The sequence below is a fragment of the Delphinus delphis genome, chromosome 1, assembly GCF_949987515.2.
Source record: "Delphinus delphis chromosome 1, mDelDel1.2, whole genome shotgun sequence".
Lineage (NCBI taxonomy): Eukaryota > Metazoa > Chordata > Mammalia > Artiodactyla > Delphinidae > Delphinus > Delphinus delphis.
The window spans coordinates 4,244,339-4,267,515 of NC_082683.1; the positions used below are offsets into that span (position 1 = coordinate 4,244,339).

At 58.5% G+C, this 23,177-nt stretch overlaps 1 protein-coding gene across 2 annotated transcripts in view; it reads right to left on the bottom strand.

Moving 5' to 3' along the window:
• CHD5 (chromodomain helicase DNA binding protein 5) overlaps nucleotides 1-23,177 on the bottom strand; it is a 65,849-nt gene that overhangs the window by 19,268 nt on the left and 23,404 nt on the right. For both annotated transcript variants that reach the window (XM_060013362.1, XM_060013357.1), the window contains exons 7-27: nucleotides 22,036-22,159; nucleotides 21,258-21,424; nucleotides 20,862-21,083; nucleotides 19,575-19,781; nucleotides 19,147-19,358; nucleotides 16,276-16,407; nucleotides 16,082-16,190; nucleotides 14,739-14,930; nucleotides 14,451-14,651; nucleotides 10,832-10,969; nucleotides 10,620-10,741; nucleotides 9,630-9,803; nucleotides 9,107-9,248; nucleotides 7,798-7,929; nucleotides 4,791-4,908; nucleotides 3,291-3,415; nucleotides 2,008-2,239; nucleotides 1,713-1,823; nucleotides 1,288-1,460; nucleotides 579-753; nucleotides 41-133 (exon numbers count right to left, since the gene is read on the bottom strand). In XM_060013362.1, coding sequence (XP_059869345.1) covers nucleotides 41-133; nucleotides 579-753; nucleotides 1,288-1,460; nucleotides 1,713-1,823; nucleotides 2,008-2,239; nucleotides 3,291-3,415; nucleotides 4,791-4,908; nucleotides 7,798-7,929; nucleotides 9,107-9,248; nucleotides 9,630-9,803; nucleotides 10,620-10,741; nucleotides 10,832-10,969; nucleotides 14,451-14,651; nucleotides 14,739-14,930; nucleotides 16,082-16,190; nucleotides 16,276-16,407; nucleotides 19,147-19,358; nucleotides 19,575-19,781; nucleotides 20,862-21,083; nucleotides 21,258-21,424; nucleotides 22,036-22,159 — 3,301 coding nt within the window. The remainder of the gene's footprint in view (nucleotides 1-40; nucleotides 134-578; nucleotides 754-1,287; nucleotides 1,461-1,712; nucleotides 1,824-2,007; nucleotides 2,240-3,290; nucleotides 3,416-4,790; nucleotides 4,909-7,797; nucleotides 7,930-9,106; nucleotides 9,249-9,629; nucleotides 9,804-10,619; nucleotides 10,742-10,831; nucleotides 10,970-14,450; nucleotides 14,652-14,738; nucleotides 14,931-16,081; nucleotides 16,191-16,275; nucleotides 16,408-19,146; nucleotides 19,359-19,574; nucleotides 19,782-20,861; nucleotides 21,084-21,257; nucleotides 21,425-22,035; nucleotides 22,160-23,177) is intronic.

Below are 23,177 nucleotides of genomic sequence, written 5' to 3' on the forward strand. Positions count from 1 at the left end.
CGACATGCCGCCCGGGCCCCAGCCCAACGCTGAGACTCACTCTGCCCTTCCGGCCTTTCTTCAAAGTCCTCGTCCTCATCCTCGGATCCAATGGAGTATTCGGACTGGTTGTCTGAGAGCTCGTCCTGCCACTCTGGGGGGGGGGTCAGGCAGAGGGGTGCAGGGTGAGCCGTGCCAGCAGAAGCCCACCCGAGCCCCCCACACCCAGGGCCACACCAAACCCCTACACCGCAGCCCGAGAACAGTGACAACGAAAACAGCCCTCGCGTACTTCCTGTGAGCTCCCGCAGCATCCCTGCAACCCTGCACTACATCCTAAGGCCTCAAACCACCGTCGTCCCTATTTTACAGACGGAGGAACTGAGACTTGCCTAAAGTCACACCACTAGCCGTGAGGTCACTGAACCACCACCCATCTTGTTCCCCCAAACACCCCACACCCCACACCTGCCCCGGAGCCCCCTTTCTCCGAGAAGCTCTCCCCACCGCCTCCACACGGCCCCTACCCCCCACCGCCAGGGCTTCCCGCCACAGGGATGCCCTCCCCTCCAGCACGACCCCGCCCACCGGGCACGCACCCTGGTCCTCCTGGGAGGCGTCGTTGTAGTTGACCTGCTTGCGGACGCGCTTGCCTTTGCCCAGGTTGCGGGCCAGGTCCTCCTGCTGCTGCTCGTAGTGGTGCCGGAGCAGCTTCTCCCAGTAGTCGGGGTCCACGTTCTCCTCCTGCTTGATGATCTCCCGCTCCACCTCCTCCTGGGGACGCAGGTGCCGTGGGCTCCGTGAGGGCGGGGCCAGCGCGCATCTCCGCCCCTAGGAGGCCTCGCTGCCTCTACCACATCTCACCCTCTAGGGGCTCAAGGAGGAACTGGAAAGCCTGCCTACTCCAGGAAGCCTTCCCTGATCACCCCCAGCCCCATGTGTTCTTCCTCTTCCTGCTCCTGCCGCGGTAATTCATTCATTCATTCACTTCCCAAGTACTCCCTGGCCTTGTGCCAGGCACTGGGGTATAGAACAGAATAAGCCCCACCCTTGTCCTCAGGAGGCCCCAGTTTCAAAAGGAAAACTGGCACGTGGAAGAATAATTAGCACCCAGGGTCCGCGTGGAGGGTGGAGGGCCCACTCAGGAGAGACCAGGGAGCCGGCCTTCAGGATAATCGGTTTCCGAGCGTAGATGGAGAAGCTGCGGTAGGGGCGCGGCGCGGCCGCAAATGGGTGGAGCCGCTGAAAGGAGGGGCGTGATCTCTGGGGGCAGGGCCGAGGAGGGGCGGGGTCGAGGGCGGGGCTTACCACGCCGTCCTCCTCGCGCACCACGTACTGCGCCACCTTGAAGGAGCTCAGGTATTCGTTCATGTTCTGCAGCTCCGTGTCGTCCGTGGCGTCCTGGTTGCGGTCCAGTAGCTTGGAGATGGCCGCATCATCATAGTGGATCACACTGCTGTCCTCCACGTCCTTGCTGTCACCTGGGGGCAGACAGGGTGCAGAGTTGGGGGACCCCCACCAGGACAGATTCCAGACAGCGGCCCTTCCCAGTCCCCTCCAGGGGTTGCAACAGAGGAGCACGGTGATCAGACAATGTAACAGCCCACTGCCCGCCCGGCTACAGTCCACAGGCGGGGGAACCTGACAAAATGGGTTTGGGGGGCCCCCTTCCTCTCCAGGAGCAGCCATCCGGGGTACAGGTGGTCTGGGGGCTGGGCTGGGTTGGCCCCTACCTGGCGGGGTGCTGCCGTGCTTTTTCTTCGCGCTGGCGGCCAGGGCTCCCCCTTTGGAGGACTGGACATCAGGGATGGGCGTGACGGGCCTCTGGCCCTGAGACATCATGCCTGGAGGACAGAGGTGGGGGACCGCAGAGCTGGGGGGCAGCACCCAGAGATGCCACCCTGGCCCTGCCCATCCTGGCCAGGAGGGGGGAGGAGAGGAGGGAAAGGCTGCACACTGGAGATGCCCTGGGAAGGGAGTGTCTCAAGCAGGACCAACCCCCCGTGCCCCGGCACCCAGGATACCCACCCTCCACGTCGTCCTTGAAGAGCTCCTCTGTGCCGAACTTGAGGATGTCGTCCAGCTCCTGCTTGGTCATGGAGCCGGACTTGGAGCCCAGGCCGGGCCGCACCACCAGGTGGGTTAGCATCATCTTGCGCTTGGCCACCTGCGTGATACGCTCCTCCACCGAGGCCCGCGTCACGAAGCGGTAGATCATCACCTTCTTGTTCTGCCCGATGCGGTGGGCGCGGCTGAAGGCCTGGGGGCGACCTGCAGCTTAGCACCCATAGCTCAACCGAGGGCTGGGGGCTCAGGGTCAGGTACCGGAGGGTGGGGGGAGGCATGCACATGGGCTCACGAACGCGCTCCACATGGAACCAGCTGCCTGCCTGCCCGTGGAGATGTGTGTGCACCAGGGCAGCTGTGCTCGCATCCTGTGTGGCCTCCTGTGGGCCTGGGTGCCTGTGCAGATGGAACTCGGTGTGACTGCAGGCGTGCAAGCGGCAGTGTGGCCAGTGTGCTTATGTAATGACGCCACACGGGGCTCTGATGGCGCTCATGCCGAGATGGGGGCTGCACCTCCCCGGGAGTGACCACTAGTGGGACTGTAAGCCCACCACAGCCACCCTGTGAGGACAGGTTATGATGTGAGGACATGCCTGGGGATTTGCACGCTAGGTGTCCGCGGGACGTGATCCGGGGTGATTAGATCTGTGTGGGTGACGGTGCACGGGTACACACACGTGTGCGTGAGACATGAGTTTGTGTGTGCGCCCCAAGAGGGTAAAGTGTGTGCGTGCCCGGCCCTGCCCCGAGAGGGGTGGCCATGGACAGCAGAGTGTCTCTCTATTCCCACAACCCCTGCCCCCCAACCCTCCCATCCTTCCTCACCAGCTCCATTTCCCCCGCCTCCATCTCTTCCCCTCCTCACCTCCACAGGCCTTGTCCCCTCAACTCTATTTTCCTGTTCCTCCCAAACTGGCCCCCTCTGGGTCCCAGGACCCCCTCATCCTGCCCCACTCCACGGCCTGGACCCTAAGACTGATGGGACAGACCAGGGGTCATGGTCACACAGATCGCTGTGTGTTCTTGGACACATCCCCTGCCCTCCCTGGGCTGTTTCCTCTTTTGTACAATGCAGGAGCTGGAGGGGCTCACCTCCCAGGTCCCTCTTGGGGCTGGGACTCCACGAGGCGGGTCCAGGGAGAGGTAAAGCCCTGAGACAGTCTGTGGGGGGAGGGAGGGAAAGCCCACAGAGCCAGGGTCAGCGAGGGGCCCTCTGAGAGGGCTCTGGTGTCAGGGCCACACACCTGGATGTCATTGTGCGGGTTCCAGTCTGAGTCGTAGATGATGACCGTGTCCGCCGTGGCCAGGTTGATGCCCAGGCCACCTGCCCGGGTCGAGAGGAGGAAGCAGAACTGCTGGGCCCCAGGGGCTGAGGAAGAGAGGTGGGCGCCCAGCAGGGTGAGTGAGGGGCACAGCCAGAGGGGTAGGGGTCGGAACAGGCGGATGGCCGACGGGAGATCGGGGCGGGGGGGCTGGAACTGTGACCCCATCACAGGCAACAATGGCCTGAGCTATGCTCAGGGAAGCCAGAGGAGGCCTGGGGCCCCAGGCAGGTAGACAGAGCAGCCCACCTGAGCCCCATGGATCCCCCAGCTCTGAGCCCTGAGCCAACAGGATGGAGCCAGAATGAGAAGGAACCGATTATCAAAGCCCGGGCGGCAAAGAAGAAACTGCAAACAGCCAGCAAATACGGGCAGAGCCGCTGAGGGTCAGGCCCCAGGGAGCCCTGGAGAACTCGGTCCTTCCCGCCCTCACGGCTCCCCTGCCCAAGATGCTGTCAGAGCAGCCATGGAACACTCAGGGTCCCAGCTCCAGGGCCCAGGCCGACGCTCTGGTCAGTGCCCACTATGGCAGGACGGCTGGTTCTCAGGCCCATCGGAGCCCTTCACTGAGTGACCTGGGACTGACCACGGCACCCACTCGAGCTGCAAACAGGTCCCCGATCCTCCTGATGCCTCCCGCTTAGACGTGTGCTGGGGCCGCGTCGAGATGCTGAAACTACTCGATGTACCTCTGACGCGAGTGGGCAACAGGAATCGCTGCTTTGGGTTTTGGAGCCGTGGGACCCCAGCCCTGTTCTGAGGGTGGGAGGCGGGAAGCCGCCACAAGCCCCAGGGAAAGAGAGCTCATCAGCACTTGCTGCAAACCTGCCACTATAGAGGCGCTGGACCACTTCCCCCTCCAGAGGTTTCCTCCACTCCAGAGCCAGCTCCTGGCCTGCCCCCCTCACCTCTCCTTCCCAGGCAAGCAAGAGAGCAGGCTGGAAGTTCGGGCCTGTGTGGCCCTGCCCTTCCCTCTGTCCTTCCTCTAAGGGAGCGCTGCTCTGCTCTGGCCCTCCCCGCAGCCCGTGTTCTGGGGACAGGCCCCATCCGTCCCTGCCTATAACCGGAGGTTTAGCTGGCGTCCGTACCAGAAGCCCACAGGTGCTGGCCAGACCCTCAGCACCGGCTTCATTTAGAAGCAGAGGGATTTTCCTCCCCTTCTGCTTTCCTCCTTGTCTGTTTCTCAGCTCTGAGCAAGTGTTATCTACTGGCTTCTTGCACCCCAGCAGGCCCCTGGCAAGTTCCACGGAATGAATCCCTTTTACCAGCTATTAGGACCTAAGGACTGGTCTGCTTTCTTCGGCCATTTGAGGAGCAGCTACCCTGACCATGAGTTGAGTGGTCTGGCTAAGAGCCCAGCGTAGGAGGACAGGCAGACGGGGCCCCCCAGTGAAGGCCCGGGGTGGGGTGGGGCGGGGGTACCGTTGAATCTGTCAATCGCCTCTTGCCGGAGGCCCCCGGTGATGCCACCATCAATCCGCTCATATTTGTAGCCCTCATACTCCAGGAAGTCCTCCAGGAGGTCCAGCATCTTGGTCATCTGCAGGGGACATGGTATGCCTGAGGCACTGCCGCAGAGCAGGGACCCCATGACAGGTGGGGGACGACAGAGCAGCCTGCTAAGTGGGGAGACAGGTGGGACCCAGGCAGACCGGATGCAGGGCCATTCTCTGAAGAAGAATGCAGCCTCCAACCTCAACCGCCGGAGCCACTCCATCCCCCCACACCAGCCCCACAGCCATCTGCCTAAGACACAGCTCTAAGCACGTGCCTCCCTGCTCTCTCCCCCCAGGATAAAGCCCCAAATCTGGGCTTCATTTCCCAATGCTTCCTTCAGACTCTCCAACCATCCCAAATTACCTAAACTCTCTTCCCACCCCCTTACCACCTAGGAAACTCAAACAGCACCTCCTCTGTGATGTCTTCCCTGATTTCACCCTTTCCTATGAGAAGAGAAAAGCAGTCCCTTCTGAGCTCCCATATTCCTGCCATAATCAATCTTGAGAGAGAGTTTGGCTGGATATAAAATTATCAGTCACCATTTTCCCGCAGTGTATTGAAGGTTTTGCAGTTGTCTTCTGCCACCTATTGTTGCTGATGTGAAATCTGAGGACAGTCTGATTGTCATCCCTTTGTAGATACTAGGTCTGAAGTGTGGCATTTTCCCTATGATGTGCCTAGGGCTTCCTTTCTTTATACAGTAAGTCCCCTACATACGAACCTTCAAGTTGTGAACCTTCAAAGATGCAAACGTGCATTCGCGTGTCCAATCACATAAGTTAGTGCGTGTCTGGAGTACACTGTTACACGCGTGCATCCTCTACAGGCGGTTGTGCTTTTGTGTACTTTACTGTACAGTACTGTATAGAGTACAGTAGTACAGTATCTTTATTTCAAGCCCAGGATGTCTGGAAGCAAGCGTAAAAGCGGCGGTGATGGGGCTTCCCTGGTGGCGCAGTGGTTGACAGTCCGCCTGCCGATGCAGGGGACACGGGTTTGTGCCCCGGTCCAGGAAGATCCCACATGCCGCGGAGCGGCTGGGCCTGTGAGCCATGGCCACTGAGCCTGCGCGTCCGGAGCCTGTGCTCCGCAACGGGAGAGGCCACAGCAGTGAGAGGCCCGCGTACCGCAAAAAAAAAAAAAAAAAAAAAAAGCGGCGGTGATGTAGCTGGTACTATTGTACTTTTCAAGGTGCTATACTATAAGATTAAAAATGTTTTCTTTATTTTTTGTTTGTTTGTTTTTTGTGTTATTTGTGTGAAAAGTCTTAAAAACCTGTTACAGTACAGTACTATATAGCCAATTGTGTTAGTTGGGTACCTAAGCTAACTTTGTTGGACTTACGAACAAATTGGACTTAACGAACGCGCGCTCTCCGAATGCAACTCGTTCACATGTAGGGGACTTACTGTATTTATCTTGCTTGGTACTCAGACCTGAGACCTCACATCTTTCTCCACGTCTGTCTGCAAACTCCCATTAAGTCTGACTTCTCTGCCATTTTCTCTATTTCTTCTTCTGCAGCTCCTAGTGCATAATTACCAGAGCCTCTCAAGGCATCCTCCATGTAATTTCTCAGTCTTATCTTTGTCTCTCTCTGCTGCATTCTGGGGAAATTCCTCAACGCCAGGTTCCCATTCATCCCTATTCTCTTCAACAGTGTTGAGAGTTTATCCAGTCTGTTGAAATGTTTTGTTCTCCATCTCATGCAGATCCTTTTCCTATCCAGTTAGTTTTATTTTATCTCTTGCTGCCTGTGTTTAATCGATTTCTTCGTGATTTATGAGTGTTACTCTGGTATTTTTGAGGTTCCTAAACGTGTTTATTGGAACTTTTTCAGGCTGTTCTATTATTCCTCCCACTTGGGTTCTGCTTACTGTTTCGTGGGGCGTCTCATTCAATGTCTCATTGAACGTTTTCATGAGTTTTGTGATTGGGGTTTTCAGGCTTACTTTGGCTGGCAGGGCTCCATCTCTGTCACTTTCTCTCTGTGCCCACTTCTAGAAGTTGTGCAGTTCCCTCTACTTGGTCCCTTGGGGCCTCAGCCCAGAATCATGTCTTACGTTGGCAGGGGGCTGGGGGATTCTGGATCCAGTTTCCAGGTCAGCCCACAGTCACAGGCTTGGTCAGCTTTCCCCAGATTCCTCGGCCTGCTGCAGGCCCAGGGTGGGATCAGGGGCTTGCAGGCAGGAGCAGCTGTTACACGTGGACTGTTGCAGACTAGGAGCCACATCCTAGTCTCTGGCTCAGTCACACCACCATGGAACATTTTTCACACCAGGCCCCTAGGGCCATCCCTGACCCCCATCACAGAGATGACCTTGGGGCTGGATAACTGTCTCTAACCTCCATCTCCCACACTAGACCATGAGGGTCTTGAGGACAAGAGCTGGACCCCCATGCCTAGCGCAGAGCCGCACGTAAAACAGATGCAAAAGGATGAAGGAAGTGCACAGACAAACAAACCTCTGGGGCTGGACAGCTTTGCCTCTGACCGCCCAAAAAGTGATGCCGCAGGATCAAGCTAGAAAGAGGGACACACACACCCCCGCCAAGCTGCCCCCACCACAGGGCCCCACCTTCATGAGAAGCTGGGCTGCACGGGTGAGAGGAGAGGGCTGTCATCCCAGCCTAGACAAACGCTCCAGGAGGAGCAGGCCAGAGGAGCAGCTGATGGGGTGGACGTTGGTCCTCCCCACCAACATGCTCTGAGCACCTTGAACTTGGCGCCCAACCAGCTCTCCTTGGCTGCATCACACCAGGGCCCAGAGGAGCAACTTTTGACACAGAACCCACATGGGGATGGCATCGGGACCTGAGGGCTGCTGGCAGGTTGTGCCCTCAGCTAGTGGGGGCAGGACGCCCTCTGCAGGTGTGGGGTTGGGCTAGGGAAGGCAGGGAGGCCAGCAGCCACCTGGGGGCAGCTCACCTGGGAGAAGATAAGTACACGGTGCCCTTCGTCCCGAAGTTTCTTGAGCATCTTCTGCAGCAACATGAGCTTCCCTGAAGACTTGACCAGAGAGCTGCCATCATAGGAGCCATTGGGCAGGACAGGGGCCTCCTGTGGACACAGCAGAAGGTGGGGCATTGGGGGCTCCCCTCTCCTCTCTGACTCTGCACCAGAGGCCCCAGAGAGTGGACAAGGGCCCAACAGTGGGTGCAGCACCGAGCCCAAGCCCGGGTCAGGCCAGGTTCTGCAGGGCGCATGGGCAGGTCACACGGCTGCTCCCAGCGTCGCGTTCCCCAGGCAGGGCTCAGACTCGCCGGCCCTGCCCTCCATCTCCCCCTGCTGGCACTCCACCAAGGAGGCATCAGTGGACGAAGGATGACACAGAGCCTTGGGCCAAGCCGGCCTTCCCAGCAGGAATGTGCAGGGCACGTCCAGGCAAGGCCAACCCGGCCCCCCAGCTGGGCAGAACCTTAGCCCAAAGGCCTCTGCTGGGCCACCATGGTGAGATCAGCCTGGGGTTGGCTGAGTCTAGGTCACCCACAGCACGGCCTCCACGCCGAACTCTGCATTGGTCTTCTTGTTTGGGGGCAGGGATGGGGGAGGGGGAAGGTGTAAACCATGGAGTGTTTAAATTAGAACAAGAATAGCCATGACCGCAGTGAGCACCGCTGTGCCGAGCTCTCGCCGAGGGCACTGACGTGGACGTTCTGGTCTGGCCCTCACCCTTTCAGGGGGTGCTGTTATTGTCCCCACTTCGTAGAGGATAAACCCGGGGCCCCAAGAGGACCACTGACTGTCCTGAGACCACAGGACTGGAGCCGGGGGTCTGGCTGGGGGTCCAGTCTCTCACCCAGGGCAGCACATCAGATCACCTGGGGGCCCCACCCAGGCCTCCCCGACTGCCAGGTCAGCCCTCGGAGTCCTGGCCTGCGGTCCCCTGACGCTGAGGCTGGCGGGGATTCTGTGGTGCCCCGATGCCCCCCATTACTTTATGGTCACGAGCAGGGGCCCAGGGAAGGAGAGGGCCTGGCTGAGCAGTGGGCAGAGGCAGGTTTCCAGACACTTCTGGCACAGTGGGGACCCATATCACCTCCAAATCCTCATTCCCAGCAGCCAGGGGCACCACGGCGGCCACAGCTGCTTGCCACGAGGGCCACAGAAAACCCACCACGACACAGCCACATGCACCTACCACGGCCTCAGGCCCTTCCATGGCAGCCTCAGGCACTCACCATGGTGGTCAAGGGCACCTACCACGGTGGCCACAGTGGCAGCCACGGGGACCTACCACAGCGGCCACTGGGAAGAGGTAAGGGTGGTTGCAACACTTCTTCAGGTCCATCATGATGTTGAGCAGTGACACCTGGTTCCCACCCCCCTTGGAGTTCAGCGCCTCGAAGTTCCGCGTGAGGATGAACTTGTAGTACTTCCTGCCAGAGGAAGGAGGAAAGGCAAGCTGGATACACCTGGCCACACCAGCCTCCAAGAGGGCACTCTGCTCTGCAGGGAGCCTGGGGGCTGCTGCCCTAGTACCAGTTACAGAAAGACCACGGGGAGCCCCGAGAGGTGAAGCCACAGGCCTGGCGCTGCCCAGCAATTTGCTGGGGGACAGTGCAAGGACCCAGGCAGCCCCAACCCTGGTCACTGAAATCTAAGAGGCCCCAAGAAGGAAGTATGTGCAAAAGGTTGAGTTGAGGCCTGGGCGGGGCCGAAAGGCCCTCCCACCCACCCGGGGCAGCAGCCCAGGAAGGCCAGGTCAGGCCCTTCTGATCTAGAAGACAAGCCCAGGGGACACGGGGCAGGCTGCTCACTTCTGCATCTGGCTCAGTTCCACGCGGACGATCAGCTCGGTCTTGGCCGGCATGTTCTTGAATACATCAGCCTTGAGCCGCCTTAGCATGTGCGGCCCCAGCAGGTCATGCAGCTTCTTGATCTGGTCTTCCTTGGAGATGTCGGCAAACTCCTCCAGGAAGCCCTCCAGGTTGCTGCAAAAAAAAGCTGGGATGAGAGCCTGGAGCAGGCCAAAGCCCTCTGCAAAGGGAACCAGGATTGGGGTGGGGGAGCGGGCCAGCCAGCCCGCCCCCGGCCACCTGCCAGAGGGTCACAGGGCAGGCCTGTCACAGGGCAGGCTGGCTGGTGGGCCACGGAGCCCTGGCCCTGCCCTAGGTGTCCTTCCAGTCTCTGTCTAAGCCTGTGTCACCCCCACCCATCGCAGCTGTCTCAGCCACACAGGATGCCTTCCTGTCCTCAGAGCTGTCGTGGACATGCAGTCTCTAGGACTCTTAGCCATATCGCAGATAAGGAAACTGAGGCTGATGGGTGCCCAAGGTTATACAGTCCAGCCTGCCCTCGTATCTACATCTCCTGATTCCAGAATCAGCATTCTCCACCCTGAGTCCCCTGAGTAGGAAACTGAGGGGTCAGATGAAGACAGGAAGGCCGGAGCTCTGTCTTCACCCCCATCTCCACCACCACCACCCCAGCCTTCTGCCTCCCATCGCTGCCCCCCCATGTGGTCACTTCAATCTTTGTGGAGGGACAGGAATGGGCCAGGGGTGCGGGGAAGGGACAGGACCCCAGGAGGACCCCCAGGGTCTTCAGGGGCAGAGCTGAGGAAAAATGGCAGGATTGGCAGCAGATGTTTCCCAGGGGCTCGGCACGGCCCAGCACACTGCTAACACTCCCACGTTACCGATGAGGAAACCGAGGTCCAGCGAGCAGCCCCAGAGCCGGGACGGGCACTGACCCCTCTTCGCTGGCTGCCCCCCGCCCCAGCTCCCCAGCCGGCCCCCCCGACTCACTTGAACCTCTCTGGAGTCAGGAAATTGAGCAGGTGGAAGAGCTCCTCCAGGTTGTTCTGAAGGGGGGTCCCCGTCAGCAGCAGCTTGTAATCGATCTTGTAGCTATTCAAGACCCTAAAGAACTTGGGGAGGGGGGACAGGGGGCCTGTCAGGGGGCACCAGGCGGCCGGCCCATCCAGGGAGCACCGGGGCCAGCGGTCAGCACTTCCTACCTTGGACTGGTTGTTCTTGAGCCGGTGGGCCTCATCCACCACGAGGCAGGCCCACTCAATGGAGCCCAGGATGGCCTGGTCGATGGTGATGAGCTCGTAGGAGGTGAGCAGGACATGGAATTTGATCTGCACTTCTTTCTGGAGGGAGAGGGAGGCGTTTGGGAGGAGAGCTGGGAGAGCAGCAGATCAGGGTCTCCAGAGACGAAGGGGCGAGGAGGAGTGTGGACAGGACCCCCAGAGAGTCCAGGGAGCCCTGGGACTGAGAGGAAGACACAGGCCACTGAGCAAAGGGGTCAGCTGAGGCCCAGGAAGGACTGAGAGACGCAGAGGGGAGCCTGTAGGCGGCACCTGGGTGTGCACCAGCCCTGCTCTTTTGGGCTAGACCTTGGTCAAGGTAATTAACCTCCCCAAGCCTCAGTCGCCTCACCTGTAAAAAGGGAGCAATACTGTCTACAGGAGGAATGCCACAAGAATTAAAAGGGCAAGTCTGTTCCTCAAAAAATTACACATATTACGGAGAACAGTACGGAGATTGCTTAAAAAAACTATAAAAATAGGGCTTCCCTGGTGGCGCAGGGGTTGGGAGTCCGCCTGCCGATGCAGGGGACGCAGGTTCGTGCCCCGGTCCGGGAGGATCCCACGTGCCGTGGGGCGGCTGGGCCCGTGAGCCATGGCCACTGAGCCTGCACGTCCGGAGCCTGTGCAACGGGAGAGGCCACAACAGTGAGAGGCCTGCGTACCGCAAAAAAAAAAAAAAAACAGAAAACTATAAAAATAGAGCTACCATATGATCCAGCAATCCCACTCCTGGGCATATATCCAAAGAAAAGCATAATTCAAAAAGACACATGCACCCCAGTGTTCACTGCAGCACTATTTACAAGAGCCAAGACATGGAAACAATGTAAGTTTCCATCAACAGAGGAATGGATAAAGAAGATGTGGTACATACATACAATGGAATATTACTCAGCCATAAAAAATGAAACAATGCCATTCACAGCAACATGGATGGACCTAGAAATTGTCATACTGAGTGAAGTAAGTCAGACAAAGACAAATATCATATGATATCGCTTATATGTGGAATCTAAAAAAATGGTACAAATGAACCTTTTTTACAAGAGAGAAACAGAGTCACAGATGTAGAAAACAGACTTATGGTTATGGGGAAAAACAGGGGGAGGGATAAATTGGGAGACTGGGATTGACATATACACACTACTATATATGAAACAGATGACTAATAAGGACCTACTGTACAGCACAGGGAACTCTACTCAATACTCTGTAATGACCTATATGGGAAAAGAATCTAAAAAAGAGTGGATATATGTATATGGATAACCGAGTCACTTTGCTGTACACCTGAAACGAAGACAACATTGTAAATCAACTATACACCAATAAAATTTTTTAAAAATAATATAAAAACAAACAAAATTACACATAGAATTGCCATGCGATCCAGCATTTCCAATTCTGGTTATAGACTCAGAAGAAGTGAAAGCAGGGACTTGAATGAATATTTCTGCACACCTATGTTCATAGCATTATTCACAAGAACCAAAAGGTAGAAACACTCAAGTATCCACAGGCAGATGAATGGATAAACAGAAGGTGGTCTATCACACGATGGAATGTCATCCAGTCTTAAAAAGGAAAGAAATCCTGACACATGCTACAACGTGCTGAGTGAAATGAGCCAGACACAGAAGGACGAATACTGTATGATTCCACTTACATGAAGTACCAAGAATAATCAAATTCAGAGACCAAAAGTAGAAGGTTGCCAGGGGCTGGTGGAAGCTAGTGTTTAATGGGGACAGAGTTTCAGTTTTACAAGATGAGCAGCTCTGGAGAGGGGGGTGATGGCTGCACAGCAGTATAAATGTCCTTGATGTCCACGAACCGTACTTGTAAAAATGGTTAAGATGATACACTCTAAGTTATGTGTATTTTCCTACAGTTTTAAAAAATAAAGTAAATTGAAAAGCTGAGGGCTTCCCTGGTGGCGCAGTGGTTGAGAATCTGCCTGCTAATGCAGGGAACACGGGTTCGAGCCCTGGTCTGGGAGGATCCCACATGCCGCGGAGCAACTAGGCCCATGAGCCACAACTACTGAGCCCGCGCGTCTGGAGCCTGTGCTCCGCAACAAGAGAGGCCGCGACAGTGAGAGGCCTGCGCACCGCGATGAAGAGAGGCCCCCCCTTGCCACAACTAGAGAAAGCCCTCGCACAGAAACAAAGACCCAACGCAGCAAAAATAAATAAATTAATAAACTCCTACCCCCAACATCTTCTTTAAAAAAAAAAAAAAAAAAAAAAAGCTGAGTCAGCAAAGCACCCAGCCCATCGCAGGACCCCAGGGTGAGCTCAGAAGTTGTTTCTGTGACTGATAGGCCCACAGGCCCATCCCTCTGGAATCACTGAGTCATTCCCTCACTCAACAAATAGTTATTGAGAATTCCCTGGCGGTTCAGCAGTTAGGACTCAGCGCTTTCACTGCCATGGCCCGGGGTTCAATCTCTGGCCGGGGAACTACGATTCCCACAAGCCGCGCGGCACAGCCAAAAAAAACAAACCCACACAAATAGTTACTGAGCATCTCCTGGGGCCACGACCATCCCCAGACGAGGGAGAAAGCCGAGGTGAGGAACCCTGGGGAGGCTGGAGGTGATCCGCCAGCCCCCAGCACTGCAGGTAGCGCGTGAGAGCGCCAAGACTGTCTGAGTGCCCCCGCGTGCCAGGCGCGGGAAGTACTGAGTGCCTTGTGTCCTCGATTCTCAGAGTGCAGCCTGAGAATCAAAAGCATGCACATCATCTGGGACTCTGTCAGGCCCCACCCCAGAGCTGCGGGATCAGAACCTGCCCTTCAACAAGGCCCCTGCTGACCCGGGGGCACAGGGAAGTCTGAGCGGCCCTGCCTAATGCTTATTCATTCGACCCTCCACAACTCTAGACTGGGTCTGTTATCTCCATTTTGCTGAGAAGATTCTGAAGCACAGAGAGGCTAAGTGACTTGCCAGAGGTCACACAGCTGGTGGACTGGGTTGAATCGTGTCCCCTCAAGATCCATGTCCACCCAAAACCTCAGAATATGACCTTTTTTGGAGCTCGGGTGTTTGCAGGTGTCATTAGTTAAAATGAGGTCATCCTGGATTAGGGTGGTGTCTTTATAAGAAGAGGAGACACAGACACACAGGGGAGACGGCCGTATGACAACAGAGGCAGAAACCCAAGTGATTCAGCTGCAAACCAAGGACTGCCAAGGAACGCCTGCCGCCACCAGATGCTGGAAGAGGCGCGGAAGGGTCCTCCCCCAGAGCTTCAGGGGGAGCAGGACCCCGCCGACAGCTGGATCTCGGACTCCTGGCCTCCAGAACGGCGAGAGGATACATTCTGTTGCTGTTTTCAGCCCCACCGCCACCCTGTTTATGGTTCTTTGCCCCAGGACATGGATACAGCAGGTAACTCTGCCTCAAGAGAAGCTCCGTGCCAGCTACTACCTACCTCCACCAGGGCCCAAGAGAAGAGACCCCAGACGGACTGCAGGGCCCCTGCGGCCCCCAGGGCAGACTGGGCACCTGTGCAGGGTCCCCGGGGTCAGGAGTGCTCACCTTCATCCGGAACACCTTCTTCCCACTCCGAATGGCATTGTCCTCAAACGAAAACTCGTTCTCCCGGATCACAGAGCGGCTCTCCTTGTCCCCCGTGTAGGTGACCACGTAGAAGTCGGGCGCCCACATCTCAAACTCACGTTCCCAGTTGATGATGGTGGACAGGGGCGCACTGACCAGGTAGGGCCCCTTGGAGTGGCCCTGGGGAGGGAGACGGACGCGCTGAGGCTGCCGGCCCACAGCCAGCACCGGCTACCCCTCCCCAGCCGCCCAGCCTGGGCCTCAAACCTCCTTGTACAGGGAGTAGAGGAAGACGATGGTCTGCACTGTCTTGCCCAGACCCATCTCATCGGCCAGGATGGTGTCGGTGCCCTGGGCCCAGGAAAAGCGCAGCCAGTTAAGGCCCTCCAGCTGGTACGGGTGCAGTGTGCCGCCCGTGGAGTCGATGTACCACGGCTGCTTGTCAAACTTGACCGTGGGCTGCAAGGAGGCAGAGGTTCAGACGTACGCTGGATCCTGGGCCACCAGGGCCCAGCCCCCAGGCCTTTGCGCACGCAGTTCCTTATGACTGGGGTACTCTTCCCACTCCTCTCATCCCTGCTAACTTATTCATCCTTCAGGTCACAGCTGGAATGCTTCTTCCTCCAGGAAGTCCTCCCCGACTCCTGGCCCGGCTTAGGTGTTCCCACCACGTCCTCCCTTGTCGACCCTATACTTCTCCTATCAGGGCAGTTTACCAAGTGTTGGAGTCTCTGACTTTAAGCCCAGCTTGTGGTCACCATATTGGTGACCTGCTCCTCTGAGTCCCATACAGTGACCAGGACACAGTGAGCACTTAGGCAACATTTGTTGGATGCATGCCCAGGATGCCTGAGCCCGAACATCACCTCTTTTATCCTGCAGCTCGGGGCCACCTCCCCCATGAAGTCCTCCTGATGTATCAGACCCATTCACCTTTCCCTGGCATCCCACAGTCTCAAGCCGATCTCCCACTTCTGTGTGTACGCGCCACGGGCCCTTGGAAGATGAGCACTTCGTGAAACAGGGGGCAGGGCCTTGTTCCCCCAGGGCCAGCCCAGGGCTAGGTGCTAGCAGACACCCAGAGAAGTTTGCTAAATGAATAACAGTCAACCTTCCACTCCCCGATGGGCTCAAAGCTCCGGGGCAAGTTGTGGGTCTCCTGCCCCTGAACAGATAAGAATGGTGTGTAATTAGCAAATCAGCAATTATGTTCCTGAAGTAGGAAACACACTTTTTGATTTAAGTGCTTGGAATTAGCTCAACTAAAGGAATGCAATTTCGTGAGCTGCGCTGAGTAGAGACTATCTGCTCCACAGTCTGTGCACTGGTGACCCATCCTTCAAATCGCTCTGTCCCCCAGGAGCTGCCGCTCTGCATGAGGCTGGGGGACCCAGACCCCAGGGTGTGAGCCCTCCCCTGCGGGGAAGGGCTGGGTCCTGTCACCCTTGTCCCTGACTGAGCCGTAGAGCCCCCTCCTGCACAGGTGCGGCTCCGTGTGCATAGACCCGCAGTACGAGTTCTCCGGAGACCTCCGGAGACCATACCCTCCGCCACGGCCAAGCCTCGGTGGAGGCCCTGGCAACCCCACCCCGGGGCCCCTCCCCGCTCACATCCACAATGGGCGTGTCCGGGGGCTTCTCCTGTTTGTCGTCCTTCAGCTTCTTGCCCTTCTTGACCAGCCTCTTGGGCAGCCTGGCGTCCTCCCCCAGCATCAATTCCCTGGGAAAGAGCACAGGATGATGAGAGCAGAGCTCAGGCTGGTGGGGGGTGGGAGGCCCCGCCCAGGGGCCCCACCGTGGCCCACCTGTGGCCCCAGTAGGCCTGCTTCAGGTTGTCGTAGTAGGGGATGTCAATGTCGTCAATCTCCCAGGTGCACTGGTCGTAGGGCAGGTCTTTCCACTTGATCAGGTAATGCACATCCCCCTTTTTGTCGAAGCTGCAACATGGTAAACAGATGGAGGAGGGCGGGTCACCCAGGCAAGAGTCCACGGAGGGCACCTCACAGGATGCAAAGCCTCTCACCCCCGCGGTCCCCTGGGAGCCCCAGCCAGGAGGGCGGCACCAGGCAGGGACTCCAGAGAGGTGAGACAGCTTGGCCAAGGCCACACAGCTAGTGAGAGGGAGGGAGGAGGGAACAGGTTGAGTGGCAGAGCAGAGGGACATCTGGGAGGCCACGCTAATGGGGGAGCACAGAACCAGCATCCACTCCATCCTCGGTGGCTGTGAATCCCATTCAGTCATGAGGATTCCCCCGGAATTCTCAATTACTGAGTCAGATGGTTCTCCCCTGACCACAGACCTTCGTTTTCTCGCTTAAAAACTCCCAAAGAGGGGGCTTCCTTGGTGGCGCAGTGTTTGAGAGTCCGCCTGCCAATGCAGGGGACTCGGGTTCGTGCCTCGGTCCGGGAAGATCCCACATGCCGCGGAGCAGCTGGGCCCGTGAGCCATGGCCGCTGAGCCTGCGCATCCGGAGGCTGTGTTCGCAACGGGAGAGGCCACAACGGTGAGAGGCCCACGTACGGCAAAAAAAAAAAAAAAAAACTCCCAAAGAGGGACTTCCCTGGCGGTCCAGTGGTTAAGACTCCGAGCTTCCACTGCAGGGGGCACGGGTTTCATCCCTGGTCGGGGAACTAAGATCCCGCATGCCGCACGGAGTGGCCAAAAAAAAAAAGAAAAAACCTCCCAAGGACTGGAGGGGTGCCCATCCCGGTCTGGGGCCAATCCCTGCAAAGTAGAGACGAATGTAATTCTTGCAGGTGGGATGCCCTCTCCCAAAGACCCCCGCGGACACGGACCTGATGCCCCAGCCAGCAGCCCAGAGGGGTTGCTGCAGAGAAGCACCTTGCACTGCAGCTTGAATGTGGCTCCTGGGAGGGGCCTGGGGCCTCCCACCCAACCTGAGTGCACTGGGCAACCAAGCCAGGGCAGCGCTGCAGGGCCAGGGGTGCCACGGCTAGCCTGGGGGCCATGGACAGAAAGACCGATCCCCAGTCACTGTGGAAACCGATGGATTTTTTTTTTTCAATAAATGATTGGTTATTACTCAGACTCCATTCAGGTAATACATTTGGAGGAAATTCACCTACCCCGCTTTGAAGGCAGGGAGAAAACTTGCCACTTTTGTTTTGAACATGCAATTTAACAAAGGTAAAAAAATTGTGGATCAGTTCAACGGGGGGGGGGGGGGGGGGGGGCTCAGGTCACATGAGGGCTGGGGATGGGAGGATGAGGCATTTCATAGTCGAGGGAGTACTTTTTCAAATTCCCCTGGCCCATCTTCCTGACGGCCACGCTAGCAGGCGCTGGCACACTCCTTGAACCCCCGCGGCAGCCCTGTGGGGTGGGTACTCTCATTATCCCATTTCACGTGAGAAACACAGAAGCACAGAGCCCGGAAAATGGGAGCCAGGGCTGAAATCCGACTGACAGGATCAGGTTCTTAAACTCTGCTCTACCCAACTCCTGCCTTCGGGACGCCTGTGGTCTGCTGGATCCCAAGTCCCCCCGAGGCAGAGCCTCCGTGGGCCCCACCCTGAGCCCACCTGTCAGCCACCGCCGGTTCTCAAGCGCCTGAGCTCAAGAATGAGCAAGAGGGGCTTCCCTGGTGGCGCAGTGGTTAAGAATCTGCCTGCCAACGCAGGGGACACAGGTTCGAGCCCTGGTCCGGGAAGATCCCACATGCCACGGAGCAACTAAGCCCGTGCGCCCCAACTACTGAGCCTGTGAGTCACAACTACTGAAGCCCGCGCACCTAGAGCCCATGCTCTGCAACAAGAGAAGTGGCAGAGCAGAGGGAGATGGGAGGCCACGCACCACAACGAAGAGCAGTCCCTGCTCACGGCAACTAGAGAAAACCCACACGCAACAACAAAGACCCCATGCAGCCAAAAATAAATAAAATTAATTAACTAATTAAAAAAAAAGAATGAGCAAAACCTCCCACCTCCCCACCAAACCAAAGCCACTCTTGCAGTCCGGGGCCCCCCTGCCTTGGTGTCTGCGTCTGGTCTCTGCAGCCTCTGACCACCGTCACCTGGGCAATTTCACACTGCTCAACAAAGAGCTGTTGCAGGGGCACTGGGGTTTGGAACAGTGGCTAAGAAAGCAAGTCCTGCCCTCAGAAAAGCACTGGGTTCAAATCCTAGCACCCCTGCCTCTTGCCTGTGTGACTCTGGGCAAGTGACTTAACCGTGCTGGCATCCATAAACACGAAGGCGGAAATAAAACACCTACCTCTTGATAGATGGCACTCGGTGGTGTCAGCTGTGTTATAAAGGAGCAGCAAGCATGTACTCACTCCACAGCTCAGGCCCACCCAGGTCCCCAGGACCTTCCGGCAGGTATCAAGCACTGATGCCAGGAGCACAAGGGTCCCGACCCCCCAAGTGTCCCATCTACAGCTTCCACTGGCCGTTCGTCAAGTTGCCTCTTTAGACATATGACTTAGGAACTGCTCTACCATGAGAGTGACACGCATGCACATGCAAGTTTACACACGTGTGCATCCACGTACCCAGGTGCACGAAGACCCCTCCAGCTGGACAGTCACATCACCGACAGTGGGGCCCCTTCCGCCACCACAGCCACGCGTGGTCCTGAGCCCAGTTAACAGGTGTCCCAGACCTGCAGGCACCCACCTCAGCGAGGCGCAGGGCCCCACCCGCCGAGCACACACCTGTGGTTCAGGATGCGGTGGACCATCATCCACTCGGGCTTGATGCCGTAGCGGTAGAAGCGCTCCTCCATCTTGGCATAGAGGGGGTCTTTGTTCTTCCTTTTCTCGCTCTTGCCATCCTCATCGCCAGAGCCATAGTCAAAGGGCGGTGGCTCGTCCATGTCGTTCTTTCTTTGGTAGTTGCGATACATCACCGTGTGGTAGAGCTCCAGCTGCTCGCAGAGGGGGCAGAGGTTACAGGAGGGAGATGGGCCGTGAACCCCCCCATGTCCCCCAACCCAGCTCCCCCAGCCCCCAGCCTGGGTCCCAAGCAAGCCAATCCTCACCTTCCGCCTCCCCCTCCCCAACTCCCAGCAATGCCCCTCACTCGGGGAGCTGGCCAGGGCGTTTAGGTCCTGAGCACAGCCACACCTGCCCAGGTGCCTCACCTGCAGCTCCTTCACCCAGGAGCAGTGCCAGTAGGAGAGCCCAGCCCACTTGACAAAAAACTCTCTCTCCGGGATGCCCTCTAGGGGCTTGGGTGGTGGAACGCCAGGCTCTACGTCGGACCCCGGCAGCCCCACCATGAAGGGGGCTGGGGGCTCTGTCCACCTCCAATGCAGGATCCGCTGGACTTTGCCCTTCAGCGGGGGACACTGTGGACAGAGGAGGGTCCCCAAGTTCAGGGCTTAGCTGCAGGGCCCCACCCCGAGGCTCCCTCCAACAAGCTGTACTACTCCAAGTCAGACAGCACCACAGCGACTCCAAGACACCACTCTGTCCTCAGGAGACCACCCATGCCGTGCACGCTGATGAGGCGATACGGGTCTGCACACACACACGTGCACACACACATACACACGCATAACAGAAGCCCACATGCACACAGGTAACCGAGGGCTGGCACGGCACAGCCCAGGATCCACAGGGTGGGGGACCCAGCACTAGGGGTGGGCTGGGGACAACTCGGAGCATGGTGGCCTTCAAATGCCTACAGTGAATGGTGGGGGGAGGGGCGGGTGCTCTCCTCTCCCCGCAGAAACTGAGGCCCCAGCCCCAAAGGCCTCCTACCCTCTCGCCACCCCCAGCCCTGTGACAAGAGCCAGGTCCAGTCTGAGTCTGAGTGGACAGTTCAGCCTTGTGTGGCCTTGGGCAAGTCACTTTACCTCCCTGAGCCTCAGTTTTCTCATCTAAAAATGGGAATAACGAAAGGCCTGGTACTGGAAAACTCAGTAGGTGTTAGAGGGATGCCCAGTAAACGGTGGCTGTGGTGGGCGGTGGTGGGATTATCACCACCGCTTCTCTCTTCTCATAGCGGCTGTTTCCAGAAAGTGTGAAGGGGATTGCAAGCAGAGCAGGCCAGGGCGAGGCGGTGGCCGGGACTCGGGGCACATGGGAGGGGGCCTGGGACTGAGCCCCGACGGGGCGGTGGCGGCGGGGGTTGGGTGGGTACTCGTGGGGCGTGTCCTGGACGGGAAGGGGCGGGTTAAAGGTCTTGGTAGGCGGAGAGCCAGGCGGGGCCTTCGTAGGTGAGGCCTGGAGCAGCATGGGCGATGGGCGTGGTGGGCGTGGCCTGGGCCGGGGGAGGCGGGGCTTTGGTGGACAGGGCCTGCTGGGGCGGGGCCTCGGTGGGTGGGACCTTTGTGCGCAGGGCCTTGCCGGGGGAGGGGCCTGGTCGTTGTGGGCGGGGCCTTGCCGGGGGCGGGGCGTTCGGCGCGGGCCGGCGTAACACTCACAGTACAGCGCGGGCAGAGCCATTCACCGTTTGGGATCTCGGGCAGCGGCGGGTTGAGGCAGTGCAGGTGGTAGGAGGAGGGGCAGGCGTCGCAGCAGAGCAGCTCGCCGCCGTCCTTGCATACGCGGCAGAACTCCATGTGGTCGTCCTCCTCCTCCTCGCAGCCGCCCTCCTCCTCCTCGTCGTCGTCGTCCTTCGGCTCCCACTGGATCCCCTCCTTCTCCTGGAGGGGGGGAGTCCAGGTGGAGGCACCCTGGACCAGGACCCCACCTCCACCAGGGAGCGACTCCCTCCCTCCCACTCGCACTTCCCCATGTTCTGCCCCAGAAGACCGTGCAGGAGTCCGGAAGCCAGGCACAGACAAAATCCCGCCCCGGTGCGTCTGCCAAGGGCTTACACAGTGGGGACAGCTCCACTTGCCCTCGGGAGCTTTCTCCAGCTCTGGGTCCAGGCAGACGAGGTGGTAGGCCCTCGGGCAGGTGTCGCACAGGATGATCTCCCCACCCTGCTGGCACACCTCACAGTAGTCCTGGTGGTCCGTCTCATAGCCATCACCGTCATCAACTGCGGAGGGGGCAGAGGCAGTCATGGAGGGCCTTGTTCCCACTCCCAGTGCACAGCCAATCTCCACGCCAGGCTGCCCTGGCGCATACTAGGCTCTCAATAGATGTTGGGTGGTGGGTGGACAGACAGGGTCAACAGGAGGACTGAAAGAGTAAAGGGGTGAAGGGATGGATGGAAGATGGATAAAAGGAAAGGAAGGGAAGGAGGGAGAAGGAAGGAAAGAAGAAAGATGGGTGAATGCATGGAAAGATGAATGGCTGGATAAATAAAGACAAGGGAGGGAGGGAACGAGGATGGAGAGGGGGAACGAGGATGGGTAGAGGAATGGGGCTGAGGGGATACATGGGTAGAGGGTGGATGAGGTTAAGAAGCAACTCCTCCTGTGCCCCCCTCTGCCAGTGCAAATGCCCTGGGGTGGCTCACATCACGGGTCCCTAACGTATGCAGACTCACTTCGACAGGACCCCCTCTCCTAACCACAGAGGCCAGGGTGCTTGAGGAAGCACAGGGGGGCTTCCTGCTGAGGGGTGCCCTTCTCCGCTCCCCGAGGGGGCTCTGCATGCCCACATGCGCCGCGGTGGCCATGTGAACCGTGCAGACAGGACTCTTACTTCTCTTCTTCTGGCGCCTCCTCTTGCTCTTCCTCCCCATCAGGGCAGAACACTCCGAGCGCACGGAGGCGCTGTGGATGCTGGCAGTGTCCAAGTCCGACCCCTCCCGCTGCTCCTCCTCACTCTGTGGAGGCGGGGGGGGGGGGGGGGGGGGGGGGGGGGGGGGGGGGGAGGAGGTGCTGTGAGCCCGGAGCCAGCCCTGGGGGCTCATCTCCAGGCTTCGCAGGCCTGGGGGGCGGGGCAGGGCACAGGGGAGGCTCCAGAGGCACAGTGCTGTCTGTCTCTGGTTCATCTCGTCCCTCCACCCAGCTAGAAAACCCTCAGCCCACCGGTCCAGCCTGATGGCCTTCCACCCTCCTCCCCAAGCCCTGCTCTCCAGCCCTCAGACCCTCCCCACACTTTCCACCTCCGGAACCCTCCCAGGCCCTGCCCTCCACCCTGCCAAACTCCTACACATCCCTCAAGGGGAAGCCCTAAGGACACCTCCCCCAAGGAGCCTTCCCAGATCTCTCCCTAATGAGACCTGTTGCACAGCCTTGTGCCAGGTCCGACCTGTCCCATCTGCCTGTCGTTGGCTCTCTCCCAGCGCATGTGCCCAAGCCCTTCCAGCCTGCGAGCAGCTCCCGAGCAGGGCCCACCGTGGTGGAGCAGAGGGCCTAGCACATTAGTCTGTGCTCAAAGCTAACCTGAGCTGGACCACCAGCTCCGGGCTGGACCATGCCTGCTGCTCCGTGCTCCCCTCCACAGCAGCTAAACTTGAGACCTGTCACTTGCCCCTATGAAGGGACAAAGAGATGGCTTCCATCTCTGCCCCTCCGCAGGGCTGGGTCAGGTGAGGGAAACAGGTGCCCTGTAGGGGCAGGATGGGGGTGATGCCTCTACCCCCGGAGAAAGAGGGCTCAAAGGCTCAGACACGGACTTAGGGTCATTCCAAAGCTGGTGACAGAGCTGGCCCTGGGAGGGCAAGGGAGGGGCAGGGTTCCAGCCCAGCCCTATCCTGCCTACATGCCACCTTCCTGGGGCCTGCCCTCCCAGCAGACCTGGGCATCCAGGCGCCCCCCAGGACTCTCCCGCCTGCTGCCCAGATGGAGAGGCAGTTGGGGCGGAAGGAGCCAGGACTGAGCCCCCAGCTCAGCAAGGTG